A 27,344-nucleotide genomic window follows, 5' to 3' on the forward strand; every position below is an offset into this window, starting at 1 on the left:
CGAAACAGGAGCTTTTTAACATTTCTAGCCTTTTCCGTTGTAGCGCAAGCGTTTGTCTTCTGTGGCAATCTGTAAGAGCAAGGCAGACAGATTAATACACACATGTTATATAGACACACATGCAGAAGGCGAAAAAAAACACACACACATACATGAACACTGACTGCCAGTGGGAGGAGCGTAAAGAGTACTTGAGGGGTTAAGTTTTTCTTTTTTTAAAAAAAAAGCAATAGCAGCTATTTTAGCTAATCAAAAAATTCTTAAAAAAAGATTAAAAAAAAAAAAAAGATGCTTAACTGTCTACATGTGAGTTAAAAGCAAAGCAATCTCTAGACATGCGGGTGCTGAAGAATTATTGTCAGCAAAAAGTGCTTATGTTTACAGTGTATGCATGCATTTGTGCAATCATTTGTAGACAATACTCTGGTTCTTCGCTGTTACCACAAAAACAGTCTTTTCTTTATAAGTATTCTATTTGCATTTTAAGTAGGGAGACTTAGCCAAATCTTAATGTGGCTGTCAGTATGGAAGCGCAAGCATTCATCCAGGTATTTGCAAACCTCTCTTTCCCTAGCGTTCTGCCTCTCCTTTGCTCTCTCTTTCTCCTCTTGTTCCCTTTCCTCTTTCTTTTTTTGCTCTCGCTCTTCCTCTCTGGCTTGCTGAGCGGAGAGTGCCTCTGCTCTTGCGAGCGTTCGGCCAGTGGTCTGATGGAAGGCCCTCTGTAACTGCTGCAGTTGTTCCAGGAGATGCCTGCTTTGTCCAGGTGCCAGGTCCTGGGCACGCTCTGAGACAAAAACCTGGATGTCAAATGCCACGGCACTGACATCACTAGAGCGGGATGCAAGGGATTCCTGTAACTCCTGCAAGACAAAGAGAAAAAGTGGACAAGACTACCAGTGGACAAGACTTAAAATAAAATGGGGTTTCAGCTCTACAGGGTGGTGGTTTGACATACCTTGCACAACTGTAGCTTTTGAGTTAGCTGAGCTCGAGTAATTTCTTCTTCCTTCAACTGGGTCTCTGCTTTTGCATCTCCATCCATTTGTCCCTCAGCCTTCTTTAGCCAACAGAGAAGGTCCTCTACACGTTCTCCCAGAGATTTCAATTCACTGCTTACAGCCTCCTGATGGACAAGAGTTCATTCTCAGTGAGGCATGTAGATTACACAATGCACACATGTTCGGAAGGCTAATCTAGTTACTCACATACCTCTCGCAACTAGGCATCATGCAATAAATATAATGACTGATTCTCGTTCCAGCTAATAACTGGATTTGATATTTGTTGTTTTTCCGATAACTGGAATCATCATTTTGATTGATTTGCTTGCCTATAACAAATCCCTTTGATGTGGCTGCTTGTGCCTCCCTGACACAGCCACTGTCCCCTGGAAGGTATAATTTTATAGTCTGGTGCAATGTCCCACACACAGAATTATCAGATTTGCTGAAACAAGCATAATGATGAGTAAAATATTAATCAATATTCTTCTACGTGACTGTGGAAGAAATGCGGGGGAGATTCTTTTTTTTTTTTTTCACGGAGCAGAGAGGTAAGAAGAGCATGCTAAAGTTACAGAAGTAACTTGGGAACGTAATTTTAATTTGATACGCCCAATTTAAACACACATGCCAATTCTCCGCTCTCGCCACCGTTTCCAGCTGAGACACACATTTGTGGGCATTCTGTTAATTAAATGACCTCACTCTCGTAAATAGGGTTGCCATCTTGAACAAATAAAAAAAGGGTTGCCTAGATTCTAGAAAGGTAAGGGATTGTACTCCCCTGGGAGAGATCATCTTGAAAAACAGCATTTTACAGCTCATTTCTTGTGACATTTCACAAAAGGATTTAAGCATTTAACGCACAGTCAGGAGGACTAGCTGTTCTCTGAAAATAATATTTGTCGTTCAAATTAACAATAAAGAATTTTTAAAATGTCACACACTACTGCATAACAATTTAGTGTCTAACAGGACAAACTGTGACAACAGACAACTGTAGCTGCCATACTTAAATCGCAAATCCCCCGCCGCTTTCAAACCTGATGTCTGTGTAAGGTAGCAACGGCCAATGTGATGCGAAGTCTCACTCATACAAACCACAGACCTGCTCTAAGCAGAAAGCTAAGAAAGGGATGAAGTGATTTCTGTCTGTGTTGCTCTCCAACTTTTCTCCATTTATTTTTCATTTTAATCTGTAGTTTGTAATGTTGCGAACGGTGTACAAAACTGACTCATACGTTTTCTGTGTAACAATAGGAAACAAACAGCATTCATTCAACCATTCATTCATTCATTCATTCATTCATTCATTCAATCATTCATTCATTCATTCATTCATTCATTCAATCATTCATTCATTAATTCAACCATTCATTCATTCATTCATTCAACCATTCATTCATTCATTCATTTTCTAAGCCACTTATCCTAATTAGGCTCGCAGGGGTGCTGGAGCCTATCCCAGTGCTCACTGGGCAAAAGGTGGGGAAACACCCTGGACAGGTCGCCATTGCAGGGAACAAACAGCATCCCACACAGACTTAACATTTAGCATAATTACTCTCCTCATGATGGGAAAATTCCGTATTAGATGGGACAGCTGGTAACCCTACTAGTAAACTCTATAAAATTTATTTTCTAGTGGGAAATGCTATTTAGATAGCCTACTTTATTTTTTTGGTGCTGTTTTACTAACGCTTATTTTTTCATATTTTTTATTCAGTTTGTTGAAAGTTTAGTGTCTGGTGAGAATTCTTTTCTATTTATTTAGCTATTTATAGCTAACATTTCAATATCTCCATTCAGTTTTTTTCTTTTTTTTCAAATTTTTACACCTTCTAGGAGTTCCATGCACTTTATATTTTCTTATATATAATTTTCAAAAAATTTTTTTGTTTTTGCATTTTTCTAAAGTTTAGTAAGTTTTTTTAAGCAATTCATTAAACATATGTTCACTTAAATGAAACTTCATGTTGAAGTGTCTGTTGATGAAATTCTGAAAATTTTTCCCCTAAATATCAGTTATCAGGCTCTTTGATGAGTAATAATCCGAATCTGCCCTCACAAAAAACATCAGTTGAGCCTTGATGATAAAATACCCATTTCAACTCTTTCAAACTGAGTTATCTGTTACCTTCTGAGCATCACACTGTGCACGTAGTCCCAGCAGAGCATTCTGTGCAAGGTCTTTTGCGGCGTCATAAGTTCGGGCCAAGCTGCGCCCATCCTTTTCCAGTGCCAACAGCAACTGAGGCGGGACATCCTGAGGATGGGACTCCAAAAGTTGTCGGGCTGTCTCTACTTCCTTGTTTACTTCTGTTTCCAAAGCATTCAGTTCCAGAGCAATAGCCTAGTATAAAGATATGAACCAAGTACATTCAACATAACACCTCTTGACACGGATTGGCAACACAACAAAAAGGGCTTTCATTTAAACTGACATCAAAACATGACTTTCACCTCTGTCTGTCTGATGATGCCATCAAGTGAAATGAGACTTTGACCAATTGAGTGTTGCTTCTGTTGCTTGAGGCGAACTTCAATGTGCCTCACCATGGACAGCAGAGCTACAATTCTCTGGTCATGCTCTAGGCACTCTTGGCGGACCAGTGAAGACTGGGGACAAACAAAAGGCTGGTAAGCAACAATCATTTTGGTCCTAAATGACAACAATATTTTAATGCACTCTGTCTAATGTATAATAGAATTTAACATTATTACCGCTGACAAAACAAACAAAATAGTATTCGAGGAAATGCACCTTGAAGGTGCTAATGCCTACCGTACTGGACTTGAGTGAAGTTCTCTGCTTTTTCAAACGATGCTCCTCAACCACTCCCTCCATCAATTCCTCTACAAACTCATCCTCTTCTTCCCAGCTCTCTGTTGTATCTGAACTTGGCATCTCTTCTGAATGGGACTGCTTAGGTTCAGTTTCATCTTTGCCTTCATTGTCAATGCAAGCATCACTCACAACTCTGTCTTGCATTGGCTCTTTGCCTGCTATGTCTGCAATTACCTTAGGAGTCTGTGCATCAGAGACACTTCTGTCATTTAGTGAAACAGACACAGAATCTTTAACTGGAGGAATCCCAGGTACAGATTTGTCTATCACAGCAACAGAATGGATGTCTGATTCCACAAGGTCATCAGATGTCATGCCCTTCTTCTTGGTGTCTTCACTGATTGACTTAGGTTCACGCACAACTGTTTTTTTCTCTCCACTTTCTTTTCCTTGCTCAAAATTATTACTTGCATCAGTTTTCACAGGAGCTAATTTCTGCTCACTTGTGATAACTCCGCTATCTGTGATTTTAGTGTATGTTGACATCTGACCCAAGGCAGCTGTTTGTCTGATGGCAGGCTTTGTTTCACTGAGTTTCTCTGTTATTTTAGTTACCTTTACTGAATGATCACTCTCTTCATGAGGCAGAAATTCTGACCTATCACTCTGGGGTTCAGGTGCCTTTGACAACACTTCCTCCTTATCCTGTTCTTCCTTTGAGTGTGTCCCATTAGTCTGTGTTACCCTCATAACAGGCTCAACAGGTTTGGCTCTAATGTTGGGATCTTCTGGGATATTAATCTGTTGCTCCTTCTTCGCTGTCCCTTGTCGCAGGGCTTCAAGCTCCTCGGCAGCTTGCTTTTCACTGACACCGCGCTCAAATACTTTCCGCAGAATGCTCTCTTTGGCCTTGACCAGCAGTGCCTCTTTCTGCAATGTTAACGGGGTAGATTTTGTAGACAGCTGTGTGTCCTCCCTCTGGCTATGATCTGTCTGATCACTCTCAGTCGAAGCTGTATCGCTCTTTGCTTGCCTTTCTCCTACATAATCTTCCTCACTCTTCTCCCCTCGCTTTTCAACATGTGCAATGTCCTCCTCAATTTGCTTCGGTTTTTTGCTTTTCTTCCTTTTCTTTTTCTTCTTATCTGTCTGTCCTGTGACATGATCCTCAGAAACTTCACTTGTTCCCTCCTCCTCCACTTTTGGTACACTGCCTATGGCCTGTAGTAACCTATGAGTCTCTTCTATATGCTTCACTTGTGCAGAATCCTTCTGAGAACTATCCAAATTACTTGTCTGAGCCTCAGACATATCAGGGTGCATTTCATTTCCACCTTCACCAACTGTTTTGGGAGCTCTATCACCTGGCAAATTTCTTGTTTCCACTACAGCTACCTCTCTCTGGTTTAGATTTTCAGGGACAGAGGTGCTGTTAGTGGTTGAGGGTGTTCTAGCCAGTTCAGATTTAACATCTTTCTCTGCCTTATAATCTTCCTCCATGGATCTTTGCTCAATACCTGTGACTTCTGGTTCCATCTTACTCTTAACTTTCTTTGGTTTGACTGAAAGATTCATATCAGAAGTCTCTCTTCTCTCATCTGTCTCACTCTCCAATTTAGTTTGCTTCTTGTTTTTCCCTTTGCCTTTCCTTCTCCCAGACATTTTTTCTACTTCACCTAAGGCAGTGATACCTGTGTCCTTCTTACCATCTTTGCTCTGTGTATTCTGCTCCAAATTAGATTCTGGGTGTGGTTCTATTTGAACAGTTGACTGCCTCTCCTCTGACACCAAAAGTTTCTCTCTTACACCAGCATTCAGGTTAGCTTCTGTGACAAACACACCAGCCCTCTCTTCATTATCTTCTGGTTGGGCGCAAGATGCTGTGTCAGCCCTTGCCAGTAACTGGCTGTCTGACACTGGAGTGTTGACAGGATAGTGTGTAATGTCACTTACAGCCATCTGGAAAGTATGATCAGGTTTCTGTGCTGTCTGTGATTCAAAGGTTAAATTTACATCTTCCTGATGCTCCATCTCCTGAATAGCATGCTGCAGTCTTTTTTCAACTTTCATTGTAAACTGTGACAGCACTTCCAATGTCAAATCTGTCTTCTCCTCTTCCTCTTTACTTACTGACAAAACTCCTGCCTTAATTTGACCATCTTCATCAAGGGGGGAGAGGTTCTCAGAAATCTGTGACTGGTTTATTTTGTCAGCTGCTGGACTCTCATTAGGTTTTTCTGTGACTATAGGACTGGAATCATTCTTTTTAAAGTCATCAAGATGTGGAGAGGGTGAGCTGAAGTCAGTGTTCTCAGAGGGCCTCCTGATTTCACTGCCCTGATTTGATACAATCAAAGATGCAAGAGGACTACTTGCATCATTTGTCGACGACACTAGTGTCTCTGAGCTCTCTGCATCGTCATCATCCAAGTCACCCTGGAGCTCTGCAGCCATTTCTCTTGAGATGAGTCCTTTCTCAACACCATCCATAAGGCTTGGGATCTTCTGTCCGCTGGCTGGATCAAGGAGTCCACCTTTCAGGACTTGTTTAGTAGCAATAATCCTGGCCATATTTTTTCCGACAAGGCCTCTTTTTACAGCCTCAGCAAGGGGTAGTCGCTCCCCACTTGAAATGTCGATAATTCCTCCAGAATCTGCCTGGCTCTGCAATAATCTCAGTGCTGGTACAGGATCAACTTGGCCAGACTTGACTGCCTGTGGAACAGTCATCATGACGCCAGTTTGCTTTTCCGGAATACCTCTGAAAGGCTGGACTTCAAGGAATCGCTGTCCAGTCTGAATGTCAATCTTTCCCTGGCTTATAAACTCTGGGTATGGTACTATGCGGGCACTGTGTGGGTCCAACAGACCACTTGCTACATTAGGTGAAGTCATAGCTACCTTTGCTGTGCTATTATCCAGAAGATCTCGTGAAACAGCTTCTGTCAAAGTAACTCTGCTCTTTGAGGTGGGATCATAAATAGAGCCACCAGATGCTTGGAAAAAGGCAGCATTTGGATTTGAAGTGGATGGCACCTGTCCCTGACAAAACTGCTCAAGCTCTTTCAGCTGTAAAGCAGAATCAGTGTCAACAAGACCCCGCTGCAAAGCATCAGCCACTGAGAGCCTTACACCAGAGGCATGATGTACAATGCCACCTTCTGCTACCTGTTGGGATAAATTTTTGAGAACTTCTTCCTTCCCAATCATACCCTTCTGGAGGGCTTGTTCCAGAGGCACATGTTCTCTAGTTTTAGGATCCAACAACCCATCCATCTGAAGCTGTAGTGTACACTTGGTCTGAGACACATTTGGATCTGAGGCTTTTCCACGACATGACTTCTCTAGTGCAAGTAGCTCCTCCTTCTGGTCCTGATCAATCAGCCCCAGGTTGGCTGCAAGGGTTACTGATATCTTCTTATCTTTCCGAGGGTCAACAATGCCCCCTGAGACCACCTGAGCTTCTTGAAGACGAGCAGATGTGTCTGGGTCCAGTAGTCCTACCTCGGCAGCTTCTCGAAGTGAACAGAGTTGGCCACGCTCTACATCCACCACACCAGCCAAATTTTTTTCTGAATGGAGCACTTTGGTCATCAAGTCTTCATCAAGCAGGCCTTCTTGCATCACATCCTCTATACTCAGTGACTCACAGGCACTAACATCCAGAAAGCCACCAAATAGACCTGCTTTTGCCATTAGTTTGACAGCTGTGTGTCCTGGGAGCAGTCCTTGAGATACAGCCTCATCAAGGAGTAATTTCTGGCCTCCCTCAGTTAATAAACCTCCCTGTTGAAGCTCTAAGGCCATTCGTTCGAGTTCTGCATCCTCCTCACTCTGCTCTGGTAACATCTTTTTTTCTGAGACCAACACTGATCTCATGTCTGAAGGCTGCTCCTCAGTAGATGTCCTAGCACTGCTCTGGTTCAGTATTTCATTAGTCGTACTTGTGTCTCTCATTGTTCTAATTTGTAAAGCCTTTCTAGCGGTCCTTAATAACTCTTCTTTGTCCAGTGGGCCACTCTTTCCATCCACACTCTGTTTTTTCTCATCAGTTGCTGTTGTAGAGTTGCTGTCTTCTTCAGTCTCCAACTGTCTTACATGAACTGGAACTCTCTCTGATTTCTTTGTGCCTGACAGGGACTGAGCTGGCAGGAATATCTCAGTCTTGTCTTCGCCAAATGATTTTGCTTTAGTCAACTCAATCACTTCTCTTACAGTCTCCATTTTCACTGTATCAGAGCCCAGTGGCTCTCCATCTGTTTCTTCTAAGGGCAACATACACACTGCTTTTATGGGTTGTGTTGGTGTTGTTTCCGCTTTAGCAGCTGATGGTTTTGAGCCCAGATCTGCAGAGACTCTATCAGCTCTTGAGTCTTTCTGGGATGAAACCTCCTCACCAATATTTGCGTTTTGCATTCCCCTTTTATCAGTTGTGCTGTTGGTTATTTCATTATCAGGTTCTGCCATGTCCTTTGTTGATTTCATTTCTCCCTCTTCCAAAACTTCAGCCTTGTCTCCCTGTTTGCTATACAGACTGCCCACCTGTTCAAGTCCCCGATCTCTTCTTAAATCAGTTTCATTATCCAACAAATCATCGGTGCTGACATTTCCCAGAGAAACAAGCTCTCCTTTTTCTTCCACAATTGTTCTACAGGTAGCATCTTCTCCAAGCATACTGAAATTTGAGTTGTCCTCAGAAATGTCTGAAATTTCAGAATGCTCCTGTACTCTGTTTCCACCCAGTAATGATTCAGACTCAGTCTCTTGTCTGTCAGTGGACTGTTTCAACTGAAGTTCAGTCTCACTTGACATGATCTGAGTTTTATTTGAGCAAGCTGCCAAAGCAAGCTCTTTTAGCTCAGGCTCCATGAGGATCAGACGCTCTCCAGAATGTGCACTGATATAGCTATGTTTCATCAAGTGAATGAGGAGGTGATGCTGAGCTAGTTCCTCAGAACTAGCCCCCTCTAAGACAGCAGGGTCAAAGAAGACATCTTGGGGTGAAGCAAGAGGAGAAGATGGAGGTGGTGATGAGGAGGCTGAGCTCCAACTCCAGCGGTTTACAGTCAAGCAATTTGACTGGGTCATGACCGGTAAGACATCTGGAACCTGTGCCTCCCTCAAAATTTCTACCACTTTTGGTTCCAACGCCTTCTCCGCTTGGTCCACTGACACCACTCGACCACTTTCTGCTAAGTATATTGCACCAACTAAATGTCGGCTACTCAAAATTTTCCGAGCGAGCTCCCCGGTGATCACACCCTGCTGTAATGCTTCCACAATTGGAAGCAACTCTCCTGATTCAGGCCACAGCAACCCCTTAAATGTCCCAAGAGATTCAAGCACCCGCAAGGCCATGCGAGGTGAAAGCAGATCTCTTTGTACAGCGTCATCTAGTTCTAAACGCTCCCCATTTGTGCAATCTATTATGCCCCCAGTTTGAAGTTGCCGGGTCAGGAGGTCACAGACCAGGTCCTGGTCCATCAGGCCATGGCGCACAGCTTCATTCAGGGTTAACCGGTGCCCTGATCGTGGATCAGCAATACCTCCTGCAAAAAGCTGTGCTTCCAAAAGACGGATGGTCACTTGCCGGTCAATCAGACCCTCCTGAACAGCACGGAAGATGCCCACCTTCCTGCCCGAGCGTAAGCACACTGTTCCTCCAGGTTGCTGGCTGACAGGCAGCAGATGCAGACCTGTCTCTTGGTTCAGCACACACCGCTGCTGGAACTCCACTAGACTTAGTTTCTCAGCTGTGTTTGGATCGATGAGCTCTTGTCGACTGCAACGAGATCGCAACTTACTGTACACAGAGGGAGACAGCAAGCCCCTCTCAACCGCACAGTCAATACTGATCTTTTCACCGCTTGAGGAATCCCTCAAACCTCCGGTGTTCATCTGTAGCTCCAGAATACGATAGCCTACCTGCTCCCTTATGAGACCCTCTTTCATAGCGGCAGCAACTGGCAGCAACTGAATGTCTGCAAACTGTGTGTACTGGTCCATAACCTGGAGGGCAGTTTCTAACTCTGACAGTGACTGGTGGGTACGGCTGTCAATTAGGCCACTACTAAGACCTTCCTCTAGTGATAAGGTAACAGAAGAATCTGGCTGAAGCAAACCACCCATGATGAGTTGAGCCTCCAACAGAACATGGCAGGTGTCTTGGTCAATCAGCCCACGTTGTGCTGCTTGGAAAACTGGGAAGGTTTCCACAGTGCCAAGGTCAATAACTCCAGCTATGGTCACTTGGTCCTGTGGATAGAGACAAAATTATTGGCTATTATGGCCTTTATATTAAAGACAAATCTGACTCCTTGGCAGATTTAATGAACACCTTATTGACACTTAGTTTGCATGCATTTGATGGTACCAGCAGGTTGCTAATAACTATAGATCATGCCACCAACAAACAAAGGATCTATACCAGGATCATGTAGAAATTGCTTAGCCATATAATTTAATTCAAGTAAAATCTACTAAATTTGCTTAGAACAACCTACACAACTATCTATTTGTTTAAACAAGTCAAAAAATAGCTTTATGAAGGAAGAAAAGGCCCACCACCAACAGCCATGTCATGTACTACTTGTTTACTTTCTACTGCAAAAAAAACTAGCAATAAAAATTAGCAATATTAAGCAGCTTAAAAACCAATTAATCTGTTTATATTCTGTCTTTTACTTGTTTATTCCTAATTTTTAAAACCTGACCACATAAACTAATGATATTCATAGTAAAGGCCAGTCCTAAGGGAATTAGGAATAAAGAAATTTATTCTTTAACATTTGCACAGAAAAACCTACCTTTGCGAAATATAGCACAAACAGCGCTAAAGCATGCTACTATGCAGAAAAATAGCAAACTGAATCACAAAAATAGCTAAATAAGCTAGGACAGCTCCTGAGAGAAGCAAGAAAAAATAATAGGAGGAGATATATATAGGAGATATAAGAGTCAGAGGGCAGCAACGGTAAGATAGAAAGCGAGCGTTACTTACCGTATGGGGTGGTCCCAAGATGCAAACACACTGACAGGCCAAGGACTCAACAGATTGATGCGCAATAAGGTGAGAAGCTGTTAGCAGTCTGCATGCCACACTCCGTTTGCCTGGAACGTTTGCCGGAATTTTTCTAACCAACTATCTGATATGTCTACTCAGCTTCGTATGAGGATCCCTGGGCTATGACTCTACAACCATCTCGTCACTTGAGTAAAAGTTTATGTGTAGTTGTTGAACAAATGTGAACTCAATGGCTATGTGAAGATGTTTCTATTCCATGAATCAAACTGTTTTTTGTGGTTTTTACCATTTTTGACATGATAGCACACAGTATAAGGGCATCTGAAATACTCTGAATGGTACAGGTCAATGATCCCATGTTCCTCTTAAATGTTTGTTCTTGTTGTGTGACTTACCTAATACCTGACTGTGTGCTTGACCAGTCACAAATGATACATTTATGGATTTTCATACAAAATGACTAAATACTACAACTGAATTGAATCTCTATGTTTAGATTGCAAATCACTGAGGACTCTCCTGAATATATCTGTTTTTCAGGTTTCAGGCATTCTCGATTTTTCCGGCAGCTGTTAGTGATTTTGAAGCAAAATGCTGATTAAGTTTCACACAGTATTACTGTATTAAACATGGAAACCAGAAACAGACTGAATCATACGAGCACACAAACCACATATACACACTCATACACACAGACACACATACACACGCACACGCATTTGCGTGTGGACAAACAGCTGTGATCTGGACACATCATGCTCAAAACAGTGAGGTGGAAGTATGCATAGCTGGCCACTGGTGCTCAAGCTGCACCAATCTTGACAAAGTCACATTTGCATTGTTTTCTGGCCTATCACGTGTATTCATCTCTCAGATACCCACTAATGCAATATACCTAACGCAATTTCTTTCACACCCACACATACAACCATGAAAACATTGCTTTCATAATTTGACAACTGCTGCATCTGAATTAAGACTGATGAATGATGAGACTCAACAACAAAAAAAATCTGCATGTGTTTGCCCATTTCATGGGCAACAAATGAGGGGGTAACAAAGAGTGTGTGTGTGTGTGTGTGTGCGTGTGCGCATTTAACTTATCTCTGGACTTCACTTTGAACAATGAGAATGAATATGGAAAAGAAAAGAAATTCTTCTCTGAGAAAATGAATGCGTTGTGATAGAAAATCTCCACTAGACAGAAAAATATTACAATCTTGTGAACATTGAGAAGCTATAAAGTGTCTGTGATTGTGTTTCACTCAAACGGAGAGCTTTACAACTACTGTGTCTCTACACTAGTGGGCCAATGAGTAGCAATTAAGCAGATGTGTTTGATGATGATGATGAAGATGGATGATGGTGACATGAATGCAGGCGTGTTGCTGATAAGTGAGGATAACTTCACACCATGCCATTAAACCAAATCTCTGTTATATATCAAACAAAATTCATGAGTTTTATGTGGATGGTGATCAATGTCAAAAAACACAATAGTGAACAGGCAACACATGACATGCGGAGCTTTCACCCACGCTCTCGTACAAACACACACTCACACAAAATACTCAAAAGCATTTCCCTAATACAGTTACGGTCAAACATGTCCTAATATAAGGCAGACGACAAAACAAAGCAACAAGTCGTAGAGGCGTAGTAACATTGCAAGCTTTCAGCTGTTTAAGCTTGCTTAAGCCATGTTTCTTTACCCTTCCATTTCCCCTTTAACTCTACCTTGCGTTCCTCCTCTTTGGCCAGCTGTTCCTCCAGCTGTTGCACCTGGGCTGCAGAGCTGTCACACAGCTGGCTGTAGGTGGCGGTCAGTTCATCCAGCTGAGAGGTCACCTGTGCACGCTCCTCAGCAGACAACCTGAGGACAAGTTACACCAAACAGCTGAGTTACTTTCTGTGTGTGTGTGTATGTGTCTGTTGCATGTTTTCTCCTTGTGTGATGTCATTTTCCATGTGTTCGTTGTGTGCGTGTCTATACACACATCTCTATTCACATGTGTTAGCATGGACATCCGATATACTTACTTGCTGGCTTGTTTTGATAACAGGAAAACCTCAGTGCTCCTGATAGCCTCTGCTACTTCCTCCTTTTTGGCAGCTAGTTGTTCGCTAATAGCCTAAGGACAAAGCCAAATGAAAAGACAAATGCTCATCTTTTTAATGGTTCGTGGTATATGAGGACTATTGTGATTTATTAAGACAAGACAATGTTAACAGATGAAAAATAAGTCATGAGGTGTTTCACCCCATTTGTCTCCATTCTTGTGTTTTCTGCCATAGCATACCTGCTGTGCAGCAAGCAGTGACTCAGCAGATTTGGGGTCACTGGCCTGTGAACTCCTGAAGGCCCCTGCTTGTGCCTGAAGACCTTTAACCCAACCCAGCAATTCTGAGACTTGACCCACTCGTGCCTGCCTCTCTTCCTCTACCTCTTTCTAAAGGAAAAGATGAAGAGAACACCAGGAGCAAAGAGTCAGAAGACCAACCAAGAAAAACTGTGAAATGGCATAGAGCTATGTCTTCCGTCTCCGATGGACTTTAAATATAATCTCGGGGAGGGATAAAAACTGACCTCTTCTTCTTCTAGTCTTCGTAGCGCGTCATTGATGTACTTAATGTGTTGCGTCGTCAGGGTTACCAAAGCTGTGAACCGTGTGCGTAGATCCATGAACTACGTGAACAGAGAGAGACGCATCAGACAGTCCGATCAAGCAAGGGCCCTTTGGGGTGGGTAACCTCACCCAGGCTCAATCGTGCCTTGGATTAGACACAGGTATTTTATTCTGCATATTCTCCAAGTCCTCTCATACCTCTTGTGTGATGGCATCTGATGAGGAGTGCATCCTCCTCCTCTTCACAGGAGACTTCTGGGTTGATTCCACGAATGCTCGGAATGTCATGAGCTGAAGTTCATAGTCCTGATAAACATGTGCGGACAGATAAGTGTAAGTAATAAAAAAAACCCCAAAAAAAAAAAAAACGGTAACAGTAAATTTTAATTTCAAAAACAAACAATCCCAGAGGGCTGCTAACCTTAACAGCAGCAGAGTACTGTTTAGAATGTGTCTGACACGCATCCAGCTTGACCTGGTTCCGCTCTATCTCAGCCACCAAAGTCTGGTTAGGAGAAACAGAAAAAAAAAAAAACAGACATCAACACACCCACAAGCTGCACACCTGACTTTACATCTCAGTACTTACAGAGTGTCACAATAAAACACAATAAAACGCAGTATCACAATAAAAACCATCGTGATTTGAACACATGCCAGCACAGTAAGTCAACACCATAAGTTTGCAGATTATTGGGGAGGGGGGGGGGGGGGGGGGGGTGTCATCTGTCATTCCATTACTCAGCAGTTTACTGTAGGCCCCCTGCTCTTACCATTTGCTGTGAGAGCTGCTCTTGGAGAGCTCTGCTGTCCGTCTGTTCAGGCTGTGTTTTCTCCTGTCTCTCCGTGGTCTCTTCGATCCAGTGGATGAGTTCACTGTGGTTCTCCCTATACTGCTGCAGGACCGACCCCAACATCTCCAGTTCGGCTTGCCTGAAGAGCGTTATATGGACAACAAGACATGTTCAAGTATCTGATTTCTATCAGTACAAGAGACAATGTCTTGCTGTAATACTGTCTTTCTGTGCTTTTCTCTTTCTTTCCTCTCTCTCTCTCTCTCTCTCTCTCTCTCTCTCTCTCTCTCTCTCTCTCTATATATATATATAAATATATATATATATATATATATACACTTTTTTATCACCAACTTTCTTTATACACATTAAAGTTTCTTAGAACAGTGCCCAATTAGTGCAGCATGCTCTGGTTCCCCTATTTCTTGTCCCTTTCTTTCCAGCTGTCCTTCTCTCTTTCCTTTTCCTTTTCAACTTACCGTGTCTCCATCTGCCTGTGTACTCCGCTCCATCTTTCCATGAGCTGAGCTGCTTTCTCCTGGTAGCGGTCAAGTTCAGGGCTGCGGTCCGGGTGTAGCTGACTGAGCTGGGTACCTGCCTCTCGGGCCTGTTGCATCTCGGAACTCAGAGTCTGGAACAAGTGTTCCTGGTTATCCAGTTCAGAGTTCCACTTCTGAAAAGCAGGTTCGGTTAAAATGAGGATGTGCTCATAAACAGACACGTTCATGGTAAAGTAACTGAGTGTATGTATTATGACTCACTGCTAGCTGTTCTCTTAAGGCATTGATGGCAGTGGTGTCTGCAGGAACCATATCCTCTTCACTCAGCAGACTCTCATACTTCTTCACCTGACTCTCTGCTGCCTGCAGGCTTCGCATTAACACGTCTACTGTCTTCAGCCTGACAACAAAGAGACGGGGAAAAAATATATCTCTCAAAACCACAGGTAACGACATACAACTAGAGCCAACAAAACAAACACAAACATAAGTGATCAAGGTTGCAAGTGTGTGTGCAATTACTCTGTGAGTGCATGCTTGTGCGTGTGTGCGTGTGCGTGCGTGCGTGCGTGTGTGTGTGTGTAGAGAGATGTGTAAAAAGAGTGAAAGACAGATGCACTGACTTCTGCAGGTAGACAGAGGAGAGCGAGTGTAGTTTCTCTATGTGCTCCACAGCTAAGTTGAGCTCGGAGCGCAGAACAGGCACACTGGAGGAGGTGGGCTTCTCCTCAAAGAAGCTGACACAGCGGCGAGACACATCACCGAGACTTGAGCGTAGACCACTCAGGTCCTGCTGCAGCCTCTGCAAACGGAAACGACACGCAATCCATTCAGCTGACAGACACTGCTAATCACAAAAGATCTGTCTCTTAGCATTTATTGTCATTTGAAGCATGCCTAAAACAGACTTTGCTTTATTTTCGACGTCAACTTATTGTTGGTGTAAACACAGTAATTTCATTTTTGTACATATTTTTTAGTATGTATTCTCAATCAAAGTATATTAAGTAAAAACCCTGCACAATATAGTCAACTTCTTAAGAACCCACACGGCAAGGAACACCAATTATATGACTGTTGAACACTGACAATTCTGTGGGCACTGAAACAATTCACCACAAGATGGTGCTGTTGCCTCGAGCAGCACTAACCTCTTGCTCAGCAATATGAACAGCACTGTCCACACTGTCTCCTGAGAGACTGCTGAGAGGAGAGGTTTGCATGCCTCGCATTAACCTCTGCTCCGCCTCCTCGAGGTGTGATCGGATGTTCTGTAACTCTGAGAGGTAGGACCGAGAGACTGACTCATCCTTCTCCACTGAGAGAGAGAAATGTCAAAGACAAAGAGAATTAATTTCAATACAAACAGAAAACACATTCAAATGATACTGAAATAAATCCTTATGATCAGTCATGTCAGTCTACCTGTCTCCATGGAGATGAGCAGCTCTTCACAGTGCTCACGGCACGCTTCAGCCTCTTTCTCTTGCTCTCGTCTCTCGGCTGGTGTGAAAAGGGCGCTCTCCCGACTGTCTGTCAAAAAGTCGTTCAGGTGGGTGTCCAGATTGTCCAAGATCTGCTTCCTCTCGGCTGGAGACTGGGAGCGAACCTATGAGAGAGAGAGTGTGAGTGTGAGAGAGAGGGAGAGAGAGAGAGAGAGAGAGAGAGAGAGAAAGGGAGAAAGTCAAACAGGTCAAGCAGTTCAAGGTCAAACAGGTCAGAGAATGCTATCTCCTGAAGGAGAATTTGAAATGCTAGTCAAGGTTCTGACCGTGTCGAGATTCCAGGAGGAGATATTCCTGATGTCCTTCTGCAGGTAGTGCCAGGACACAACGCTCTTCATGTTTACATGCAGCTGGTGCCACAGAGACATCACATTCTGATACAGCTGCTCCACCCTGGGAAAAGCAGACCACAGACATCAGTATCATGTATATGAGCATGACGAGAGTGGCAAAGTATGCAAATCTACACCTAAACCAGGTAATGTTAAAAAAAAGGGGGGGGGGGTGTATATGATTTGTGTTCTTCTATCTGTATTAGTGGGTAGATGTGAGTGTCAGTTACATTTATCTTTGTGCGTGCATGCATGTGTGTGTGTGTGTGTGTACACATGGTACCTGCTGGCAGTGTCAATGGCCTCCTGGTTCGGGGGTGGGATGGTGAAACACACAGAGGGCACCATGGCCTCATTCCCTGTGGGACTGATCACCTTCCACTTGGTCCTCTGAGAGTTATCCTCCAACACACACTCTTCTCCTTCACTTATTGTGATCTAACAAGGGAAGAGAAAGCAAGAGAGAGAGCAAGAGAGAGAAATGGACAGAGAGAGAAATAGAGAGAGAGAGAGAGAGAGAGAGAGAGAGAGAGAGGTTGGGCGGGAGAAAGGGAGGGACAGAGAGAAAGGGGGAAAAAGAAGGGAGGAGTGAAGGGTGAAAGAGAAAAGATGTTGTAAAAAGAACATGAAGAAAAAAGAGCTGACAAAAAAAGTCATGTATTAAAAAGTAAAGGGTGTGGGAGGAATAAATAGGGGGTATAAATTGTTCATGTTCATATGCATGAGAGACAGAGAGAGTCATGCCCGATGCAGTGTGTAGTGATTATGATTAACTGGCCATGTGCCATGTCCACTGATGAGATCAGGTCAAAAAGTCTAGGCCTGAGTGCACAGAGGAATTTACAAACATAAAAACAATGGTTCCTGCTGGTTATAGATATATACATGTAAGATTAGTGTATATAAGCTTATTAGCTCCTTTAAAAGCACAAAAAAGCTGTTGGAAAGCATATGTTTGCGGTAAGGGGCGAAAGGGGTATGTTATTTGTAGGGAGTGTGTGTGTGTCTGTGTGTGTGTGTGTGTGTGTGTGTGTGTGTGTGTGTGTGTGTGTTTATGTGCATGTGTGTATGCAGTCTGGTGCCACACCTCCCTCTTACCCTGCCCCCTGCACACAGAATCGCCAAAACCGTATCACAAATTAGACACAAGACAGCAGCAAAATTAGTGCTGCTTATTTTGAATAAGCTTGCCATCTGGCCATGACGGAAAGATTTGCATGAGCACAGATCACTTCTTACATCTCACTACGTGGGTCATTTAGGGTCACACAACTGACGCATCTTTGTAGGAGCACACCTGTAAAAAATCTGCATAGTCTGACTGCGTCTAATTAACACAAGCTTCTACATGTGTTATAACAACTCTGCTTTTAAGCGACGTATCAGTGTAACAGAGTACACCCACATCAAATATGGATCTCTTTAATGTAATGAAACAGTACGGGGAGCATTCTGGGTACTAGGGATTATAGCGTGCTCTGAATGTATTTGGTGTGCAGGGCCAGGTCAGAGAGCTGAGAGCAGGGGTGAGAGGAGGAGACTGTTCGGCAGTAGTACCTGAGCGTTGGCCTTGCCAGCCCCGCAGACACACAAGAAAAGGGAAGGAAGAGGAGAAGGAGGAGGAGAAGGAGGAGGAGGAGGAGGAGAAGAGGACAGGGGGGGTAAGAAAGAGAAAGGATACAGGGGTGAGAGACACAGAGAGGGAGGGAGGGGAGAGGAGAGGAGAGAAGAGGAGAGGAGGGGGCAGAGGAGGAGAGGAGAGGAGGGAGGGAGGAGAGAGAGATTATTTTTGGGCATTGTTAAAACCCTCACTGCCTGTGCTAATGTGATTGACAGAAAAAAAAGGCATGAAGGGGCTTACAGCTGGTGTAAAGTGTGCGTGCGTGCGTGCGTGTGTGTGTGTGTGTGTGTGTGTGTGTGTGTGTGTGTAAGATGACATCATCTTATCTAATCTTCATAATGCAGTAGTTACAGTTCTGTTACTGAGGGAGAGTGTGTGTGTGCGTGTGTGTGTCTGTATATGTGTGTGTGTGTGTGTCTCTGTGCGTGTACTGTACCAAACGAACACATCACAACAGCAGAATATTGTGATTGGAACACAACAGGTGTGCTCATCTCTATTAAAGCACTAGAGCACTAATCACTGCTCCTCCAACCTGCCCAGAGTGCACCGCTCACAGCTCAATGAGCACACAGGGTCTCTGGGAGGGCTGAAAACAGCTCAGTCAAATGCAAGTAAAAAGGCCTGCCATACGAGAGAGAGAAAGAGAGAGAGAGAGAGAGAGAGGGAGAGAGACAGAGTGTGGATGCATGTTTCACTCAGCGTGGGTGCAGGTGGCGACAATGCATAATTCACGAGCCCCAAATAAACGCTGGTGTCATCACATCATTGCTGACAGCCATAAATGGCATTTTCATATCATGAAGAAGTAATGAGATCAGCAAAAAATAATTTTTTTCCTCCCATTTTGCTATTAATTATTACACCAAAGTGCTGCCATGATTATTTTAAAAGCATTTTCTGTAAACGCAGCATTTGTGAGAAGATAACTACATTTAGTGGCACTGGACCATCTGATTAAGTTATGCCTCAGAAAGATGTACTTTGTCCCAAAGACTGACAATACTTCAAAATATATCTATATGGCCTTGCATTAAGAAATTTTAAAATAATAATGTTCGTTGAGTCTGCAATTCTTAGACCACAATTTTGCCTGTTTGGTCATAAGTGAAAACCATTGAGAGTTTCCACATGTTTATCACTTAACACTGGGAGTGTGTTTGTGCCTTAAAAAAAAGCAGCCAGCCAATGAGAGATAAGAGAATAGGGTGTGTGCGGGCCAGGGAAGAGCTGTGCAAGAGGCAGCATTCTTCAAGCCTATAGAAACTGATTCAGGATCAGCGCTTTCCAACTAAAACCTTCGATATGGCAAGTAAAACTGAGCACAGAAGTTTGAGTATCAGCCGTCTGAATCAGTTTCTGAAGGGTCAACGTCTGTGAAGTGAAGTGAGGACAGGTGAGGTGAAAAGGCCATAGCATTCAAACCAGCTTGTGCCATACCTCAATTTGCCGGTAGTCACAGATGGCACGGATAGGCGTGGTAGTCCCAAGGGTGTGGTCTGCACTACGTGGGCGGAGCTGGACCACGGTCTTGGCTCGACTCACCAGACTAGCCACAGAGCTACGATGATCAATCAGTTGCTCCTTCTCCTCCTGTCAGAGATAACCGTTGGTTGAGAGCATGTCAATCAAACAGCATGGAAAAGAGTATTCAATGCTTCTCTAATCTAATTAGATGAGGCTTGCTGAACCCCACTTTTCCATTAGTGAAAGAGACAAGTTTCTTTTCTCAAATATCAATATCTTTTTTATCTTTTTATCTTTTTTATCTTTTAAGTATGAAAAAAACTTGGCTACGACGCGGGCTTTCTGAGCGTATCGTGTTGAGACAGTCGATGTAATCATTTCACACTCCATAATCCTGAGGAACATTATCTCAGTCAGTTTATGACTCTTCATTTTTTGTCATTATTTCCAGCATGAATGATAAACCATTGGTGACAGCAGGAGCGACTCTAGCTACTGAAAAGATCCGGTGCCAGGGCTAAGAAAACCGAAGCCTTTCATTTGGGTATATGCATCTTCCAACTCTCTGTGCACTGAGCAGTGCTTGATTACTCCCTGCTCCTTCAGACGCTGCAAGTCAAGTTCCGCTCTGTTAACACAGTCTGTCTGTTGTTTTGCTTTAAACCCCCTTTTTTCAGGGCAAAAGTATGCGGGGCTAGGCTTAAAATATTCGGGGCTACAGCCCCTGACAGTCGGACCTAATGACACGACTGTGTGACGGCCGCTCCTGTGTGAACGTTTGCGAAGCGTCTGTCGCGGACATGAAAGATTCAGCCTGGATTTAGCGTCAATAACACGCCGGACTGCAGGCTGCCTTTGCTCTTGCTCTACGGTGGAGGGTTCATTAGGGGTTCATTAAATATCTGGCCCATGAAAGCACAGGGTGACTGAAGAGGTGCTAATGGCGTTACACTCTGAATTAGAATTTCACAAGCTGTTTTAGGGATGACTAAGACTCAAAATGAGGTTAGGCGTGGTGCTCCTCAGAACAAAGAAAGGATGGAGACAAAGATTTCAGGAAAAGTAAGGAGGGAAAAAAGAACAACGGTTACACAAGCAAACTGAAAGGCAACAGTCAAAAGTGTGATTACAGAGAAAAAAGTGCTGAAGTTGTGGCAGTCTTAAAAAAAAAAAAAAAAGGTATATCAAAATTCTAATGTAACTGCTGGGTTATCGCAGTGAAATAGTAATCTGAGGTGTCCGATGAATTACTGTTTAATCTCTTTCCCCTCTAGGCAGGGCTGTAAATTTGATGACACACAGAATGTTCCAAAACCATCATCGCATTAAACACGTACTGACATCACAAACGGCTAACCCTTAGAAGACACACCTATTAAAGCAAACACGCCCCCTCAAGAACACAGTCGCTTCTCTCACCACAAGGGGTCACCTGTCGGTCTTTTAAAGTGTCTCTACTTAAAACTGATTTATTTAAGCATAAACATCTCTAATATTATTAGGAAAAACTTTAATGCTAAGGTTGGTGTTCTTCATTTCGATGTATTTGTACCTACAAGCACTGTGTGACTGTCGACCTTACAGTGTAGAATTCTAATTAAAAAAAAGGAAACTGTAACAGTTTCATTCAAAACTTTTGTTAACCCAGTGTCCTACATGTTCCCCTACAGCACAGTCTACATTTCAAGTGTATTGTCTGTTGTGTGAATATCTGTATTCCAGCACTGCCAGTTCCAGCCCTCTGCTCCATATGGCCGATGAGGAAATGCCCACTGCTCATGCCCATTCTGTGCCACCCTCTCTCACTGTGCCATATGCCATGGGTTAGCCTAGCCAGGAGCAAGCACAGCTATGAAATCCTGCAGGCTCTGTGTATGTGTGTGTGTCTGTGTCTGTGTGTGCGTGTGCGTGTGTGTGTGCTCAGCATTCAAAAGCCTACACTGGCAAAGTTCACGATTTTCTGTAAATTGCATGATTAGACTGGAATGCTGCTAATTGGTACTTGTACTACATAATTGGTACTGTGCAAATTTTAACTGCAAAGACACTAAAAGCTCATGCACACAAGTCTAGCTAAATGAAGCAAAGGACAGGAAGTGTATTGGAATTTCTTTCATATCTGTCCACTCCCTGACCCTGAAAGCAAGAGAAACACAAGGCTCTACAGAGAATGGCTGTACCATAGAGTCTTGTAGAAGATCCTCCAGTTTCCCAAGTCTGCTGTTCTTGTCACAGGTGTACTGTCTTTTGATGGTGTCTTGCAGTTGTCGCAGGAAGGTCTCACATTCCCGTATATCAGTGACAAACTGTCAAAACATGGACAGCATGTCGTCATGGAAACCCCAGTGGACATTTTGCAATTACAACTCTTCAGAGCACAAGGCTTTATTACCACCAAATAATCATTTTCAGCATTAGCAGTTAATCTGGGGTCAATTATAATACGGATTGGGAGGAGGAAGCAGCATATCATGGCAAACTAATAAACCATTACATATGCTTCTGAAGAATGATAGCGGTTTACAGCTCTCTAAAGTCTCCCCGAAGTCTTAAATTCATTAAAGCTGTAATGAGGTACCTGGAAGTAGGCAGTGTTGTCTTTGAGGTGTTGCTCCACACATACACACAGCTGCCCCACCCACTGCCACTGGGTCTGTAAGGCGGCGCTGTAAGCCTGAGAACAAAGACACGGAGGAAACTAATTAGAACCGCATTACAAATCAAGACATGAAGTCAAAGGTATGGTTTGAATGTGCTCCAAAAATGACAAACCCTACTGACATTTCACAATAACAGGCTTCAGTTCACATGAATGAATGATATTAGTCATTGTAATAAACCCTGAAACCGTATTACGGCTTTGTTTCTGCTAAATGTCACATATAAATTGGAGTTGGCTGTGAATGACGGATTGGGATTAAGAAAGGTCAATCCTGGTCAATACCGTCTCAAAGCAGCGACGCCATAAATTAAAATACAGCTAAAGGACTGACATACTTCAGTCCTTGCCTTGCGCAAAACCAATAACGTGATCGTTCAATGACTGATCACGGAATTTGTAAAGTAAAGAAACCTAGTGCATTCACATGTGCAAACAAAGCTGATATTTTGAAATGATTTTAGCAAAATTGAACCTGTACCGTGCAGCATACCTCATTCTCCTAGCAAAACAAAGTCATAGGGCTCTACTAGTAGGAGGTTCACTACTTACTCTGAGTTAACTAACTCAGAATTTTCACTAAACTCGCTTTCTGGAATACCCCCCCCTTGCGTGCATGTACAAACACTATGTGCAAACCAAGAGACATAAAGGTCTTATTGCTAGCCCACCTCTATAGTCTGTTTGGCTGGGTGGTTGTCTTGACGAAGCTGGTCAGCTGTTTCTTGCAAGGATTGCATCACTTCCTCTTTCTGCTCTAACTGTGCCATCAATTCCTACGAGAAAGAATATAGGAGTCTTTAAATCACGCAGAAAAGGTACCAGTCAAACTCGCTTATGATTGCATCTTAAGTTACACACACGTACATGTGTACATATATGTATATATAATTAATGTGCACTCCGATATGAAATGCTACAGGAGGACGTGGCCTTTTTGAAAAACATGATCATAGTTAACGCAATTTTGGAAAGTCACTTTGGACTGGGGTATGATATCAGAAACGTTAAAATAATTAGACTGGTTTGGAGACTGCCAAACATGTCATAACAGTGTTCTGGAACTTTCTTGCCCTCTTCGTGTTTGCGGTGTGTCACTCACATTGTATTGTTCTCTTTTGGCAGTCATGTTGGTGTTACTGTCGCTCCAGTCGAAGGCCAACTCCTCCTCCTCGGTCTCATTCAGCCAGATCAGCTCTTCTGTGCAGTGAGACACGAACGCTCGCAGGCTCTCTAGGCAACGCAGTCGCCATGACGAATGTTCCTGCAGCAACAGCAAACGTTCATAAACACTGCCACTGTGCTATAGTCATCCATTCAGTCAGTCCATTTATTTCCCTACTGCAAACACACACACACACACGTAAGCGCTAAGACCCCCCTGAGAGGCCCTGTTAAGACTCGCTTTGGGAGAATACACTCAGCTTGACTGGTCCATGCATATGTATGTGTGTGTGTGTGTGTGTGTGTGTGTTAAAAGCAGGTGCTTTGCGGCTATGCTCCTTCACGTCACCCTCAGACTCTCTGAAGTCTGCTCTTTGTCAGGGGCCAAACTCAGTCACGCCCTGATGCGATTACCTTGGACCATGCTTCAGAGAAATACAGCACATTGAGCCTAATGAATACACACTTACTACACACACACACACACATCCTATACACAACACAGAGACTCTTACCAGCAGTTTGCAGTACTGGTTCTCCAGTTTGGCCAGGGTCTCTGAGTAACTGCTGCGGAAATTAGGTGAGACTCTTGACTGTAGGGAGAGATAAGGAGAGGTGTTTTATTTGAGAGGATAAGAGGTCTGTGTGTGTGTATTAATTTGTCTGGAATAAATGGTTTGCGAGGACATATGAGTGTACCTCGTAGTTTCGCGCCTCCTTAAGGCTGTGTAGGAGCTCCTCTACCGCGGCGTGGATGCTATGGTGATCCTGCAGATGCTGTTCTACTGAGGGGAGGTCCGAACCCCACTCAGCACGCTCCAGCAGGTCCTGGGGAGTAAACATACACACACACACACACACACACACACACACAAGCATATAGCACCACGTTACCACAACATCTCAACATCAATCGAAATTTTCTTTTAGGGACAAATTGTTTCATTTTCTTCGTCTTTTTTCTCTTTTGTTCTTTCTCACCTGCATCTCTTCCACCCATCCAAGCAGCTCGTAGATGAAGCGTAAACTCCCCTCGTCCTCTGATGATGACATGGCCACCAACTCTGACCGGGACATGGGCCGTCGGAGCAGGGTTGCCACGGCGCCGACCGCTCCCAGCAACGTCTGTGCCCCCACTGTGGCCAAACTGTCACGGCCTGTCCCCCGCTGTCCACCCTGCTCCCCCAGCACTCCCCCCGTAGAGAAATGTCCCTTCCTGTAGACGCTGGCACACTGCAGCCGGAGAGAGACCAGCTCCTCCTGCAGACAGGACACCCTACACAGCCAATACAACACCCACAAAGTCAGCATCCTAAAACATGTTTTTTTGTATATATGGGGGTTTTTTTTGTTTTTTTTTATGTTTTTTTAATCAAACTTGCTTCGTGATTTACAGAACTCACGTGTTCAAACATTAAATCCACACAGATACACTGTGTATCTGTCTTTTAAATCTGAAACTATGTGTATGCATGAAAAAGCCAGTTTTTAACCACTGCTGTGTTCCGAAATTCAAAATCTCAAATCTCTCATAATGACCCTACTGCTGCAACGCACACACACACACGCACACACGCACACACACGCACACACACGCACACACACGCACACACACGCACTCACACGCACTCACACGCACACGCACACGCACACGCACACACACACACACACACACGCACACACACGCACACACACACACACACACGCACACACACACACACCTGAGGGCCAGTTGCTCCACTTGGTAGTACTTCTCATCTCGTAGGATCTGAAGGTCCAGGTGCAGCTGTCTGACCAGGGCTTCACAGTCTTGTAGGTAGACTCCCAGCTCCTGCTCACAGCGCACTGACTCTCCATTCTCCACATGAGACATGTCCTACAAAAAGAGAGAGAGAGAGAAAGAGAGTGAGAGAGAAATATTGACAAAGAGAGAAATGGAGAGAAAGAGAGTGTCTTAAATGCAGAACTCGGTCTTGAAAATTACTGTTTGTACAGACTATAATCCCAAAACAGCGGATATAAGACCACAATTTCTGCTCATGTCTTTGCTCATGTCGTAATGCACCCTGGGCTGACACAGCTGGAAGGTCTCAACAGACATGAAAGTCTATATACACAGTCTGTCCAAAGAACCCGGGTCTTCCTGCCAATTAGCATATAATGGATCTGTCTGAGCATGGGGAAGCAGATACACTATTGACTCTGAGCTGTCCGGTGCTGGGGAGGATTTCCACTCACTGCCTGTAGAGTGTTCTTCGCCAGGGTGAGTTTCTCTTCACAGTCCAGAGCCATGTTCTGGATCTTATTGGCCATCTGTAAGAGCAGCTCCAGCCTATAAGAGCAACAGGAGCACAGTTATGCTAATTATCATATAGATTCAATTATGTATTGAAAATCCAATACTGATGTCTTATATACTCAACAAGCTGTCACGTTTTCTCTCCCAAGAATATGCAGGATAAGCAGTTTTTCATAAAAGAGGTTAAGTATCAGATGTAATGAAAAACAAGACCAGAGAGAAAGCACCACCTTCAATCTGCCAGTAACACTGTCCTACATCTGCCAGTGACACTTTATAGTTTGTGCGAGTGTGTGTGTTTGTGTGTGTGTGTGTGTGTGTGTGTGTGTGTGGTTCTCGGAGTCTGACCTGTCCACAGCAGGCCGCAGGGCTTTCTCTCTCTCCAGCATCTCCAGGATTAATTTGCCCCATTCTTCTTCCAGGTCATTGGGGTGCAGTCCCTGGGGCAATTTAAGCCGCCCAAACTCTATCCATACCTGGGAGCAAGGACACAAACAAACACGAACACAGCAGAATATAAACCAAACGCAAGAGAGAAGCAGAAATGACGCTTTCGTCTTTTATCTAGAGATTCACACTTTCATTTTCTTCTTATACACAGTCCTTTTCTCCTCTCCTCTAACAAGTCTTTCTTCCCCTTCTTCTCAGAGTAGAGTACAGCTATACTCCAGACCAGAGCTGAAGCCATATCACGACCCTGCTTAATAGCCTGCACTTATCTGCAGCATCAAGAATCAAGGTCAAACTCCATCTTCTTCTCTCTCCATCTGTTGCTCGCTCTATCGCTCGCTTTTTCCCTTTAACTCTGTCTCTCTCACCTCCAGCAGTTTATAAAGGTGCTCAACATGGCCCTTCTCCATCTCCTTGGCAGGGATCTCTGTCTCTTTGAAGTGGACGTATTCATTGTAAAGTGCCTAAGGGAGAGAAAGGTATTGAAAAATGTTGACTGCAGTCACGCCAGACAAATAAAACCCAAATTCTCTAAAACGCACAAGGACGATGATCATTCTTTCTCTCACACACACACACACACACACACACACACACACAGACTTTCCTTTCTCTTTTCTGTTCTCTCTTTGCTCTCGCTTATTGTTGATGTTTAACTCCTTAGCTCTGCTAACTACCCTATTCATCCGTTCTTCATCCTCACCTTCAGCTCTACAGGGTTCGATGAGAAGCTTTTGTTGGCCATCAGGGCCGTGTGCTGTCTGGTCCACTGCAGCAGAGAGGAAAAGCGAGACTGGTACTCCGCCCACCGCTGGTCAACGTCCTGCAAGCGAGAGAAGGAGAGAGACGTAATATTAGAGAGAGAGAGAAAGACAGTAGGAAAAAAAAAAAAAGGAGAGAGGGAAAAAAGCAAAAAGAAAGGAACGCACATGAGCTGCAATGCCTTCTCCTCCTTCTGGGATCTTGGGGAAGGCGTCGTAGAGGGAGGACACGTACGTAATGACGGACTTCTCGTCTGGTGACGGTACGTCGACATCTGACCGATAAAGGAGAGAGAGAGAGAGAGACAGAAAGTGAGGGATGGGTTTAAACAGCAGTACATTACAGACTTTG

General features: G+C 43.8%; 1 protein-coding gene across 1 annotated transcript in view; it reads right to left on the reverse strand.

Annotated features, from left to right (window-relative positions):
• macf1a (microtubule actin crosslinking factor 1a) overlaps nucleotides 1–27,344 on the reverse strand; it is a 146,871-nt gene that overhangs the window by 52,487 nt on the left and 67,040 nt on the right. The window contains exons 8-35 of the mRNA XM_030788684.1: nucleotides 27,161–27,267; nucleotides 26,935–27,054; nucleotides 26,600–26,695; nucleotides 26,130–26,257; nucleotides 25,721–25,814; nucleotides 25,204–25,358; nucleotides 24,464–24,758; nucleotides 24,182–24,310; nucleotides 23,998–24,075; nucleotides 23,421–23,582; nucleotides 22,990–23,094; nucleotides 22,238–22,333; nucleotides 21,840–21,965; nucleotides 19,633–19,785; nucleotides 16,855–17,009; nucleotides 16,506–16,632; nucleotides 16,160–16,343; nucleotides 15,886–16,052; nucleotides 15,358–15,536; nucleotides 14,996–15,134; nucleotides 14,714–14,907; nucleotides 14,214–14,373; nucleotides 13,862–13,945; nucleotides 13,639–13,746; nucleotides 13,311–13,499; nucleotides 13,114–13,263; nucleotides 12,854–12,945; nucleotides 12,551–12,686 (exon numbers count right to left, since the gene is read on the reverse strand). Of these exons, the coding sequence (XP_030644544.1) occupies nucleotides 12,551–12,686; nucleotides 12,854–12,945; nucleotides 13,114–13,263; nucleotides 13,311–13,499; nucleotides 13,639–13,746; nucleotides 13,862–13,945; nucleotides 14,214–14,373; nucleotides 14,714–14,907; nucleotides 14,996–15,134; nucleotides 15,358–15,536; nucleotides 15,886–16,052; nucleotides 16,160–16,343; nucleotides 16,506–16,632; nucleotides 16,855–17,009; nucleotides 19,633–19,785; nucleotides 21,840–21,965; nucleotides 22,238–22,333; nucleotides 22,990–23,094; nucleotides 23,421–23,582; nucleotides 23,998–24,075; nucleotides 24,182–24,310; nucleotides 24,464–24,758; nucleotides 25,204–25,358; nucleotides 25,721–25,814; nucleotides 26,130–26,257; nucleotides 26,600–26,695; nucleotides 26,935–27,054; nucleotides 27,161–27,267 (3,908 nt within the window). The remainder of the gene's footprint in view (nucleotides 1–12,550; nucleotides 12,687–12,853; nucleotides 12,946–13,113; nucleotides 13,264–13,310; nucleotides 13,500–13,638; nucleotides 13,747–13,861; nucleotides 13,946–14,213; nucleotides 14,374–14,713; nucleotides 14,908–14,995; nucleotides 15,135–15,357; nucleotides 15,537–15,885; nucleotides 16,053–16,159; nucleotides 16,344–16,505; nucleotides 16,633–16,854; nucleotides 17,010–19,632; nucleotides 19,786–21,839; nucleotides 21,966–22,237; nucleotides 22,334–22,989; nucleotides 23,095–23,420; nucleotides 23,583–23,997; nucleotides 24,076–24,181; nucleotides 24,311–24,463; nucleotides 24,759–25,203; nucleotides 25,359–25,720; nucleotides 25,815–26,129; nucleotides 26,258–26,599; nucleotides 26,696–26,934; nucleotides 27,055–27,160; nucleotides 27,268–27,344) is intronic.

This window comes from Chanos chanos, chromosome 12 (assembly GCF_902362185.1).
Source record: "Chanos chanos chromosome 12, fChaCha1.1, whole genome shotgun sequence".
NCBI classification, from domain to species: domain Eukaryota; kingdom Metazoa; phylum Chordata; class Actinopteri; order Gonorynchiformes; family Chanidae; genus Chanos; species Chanos chanos.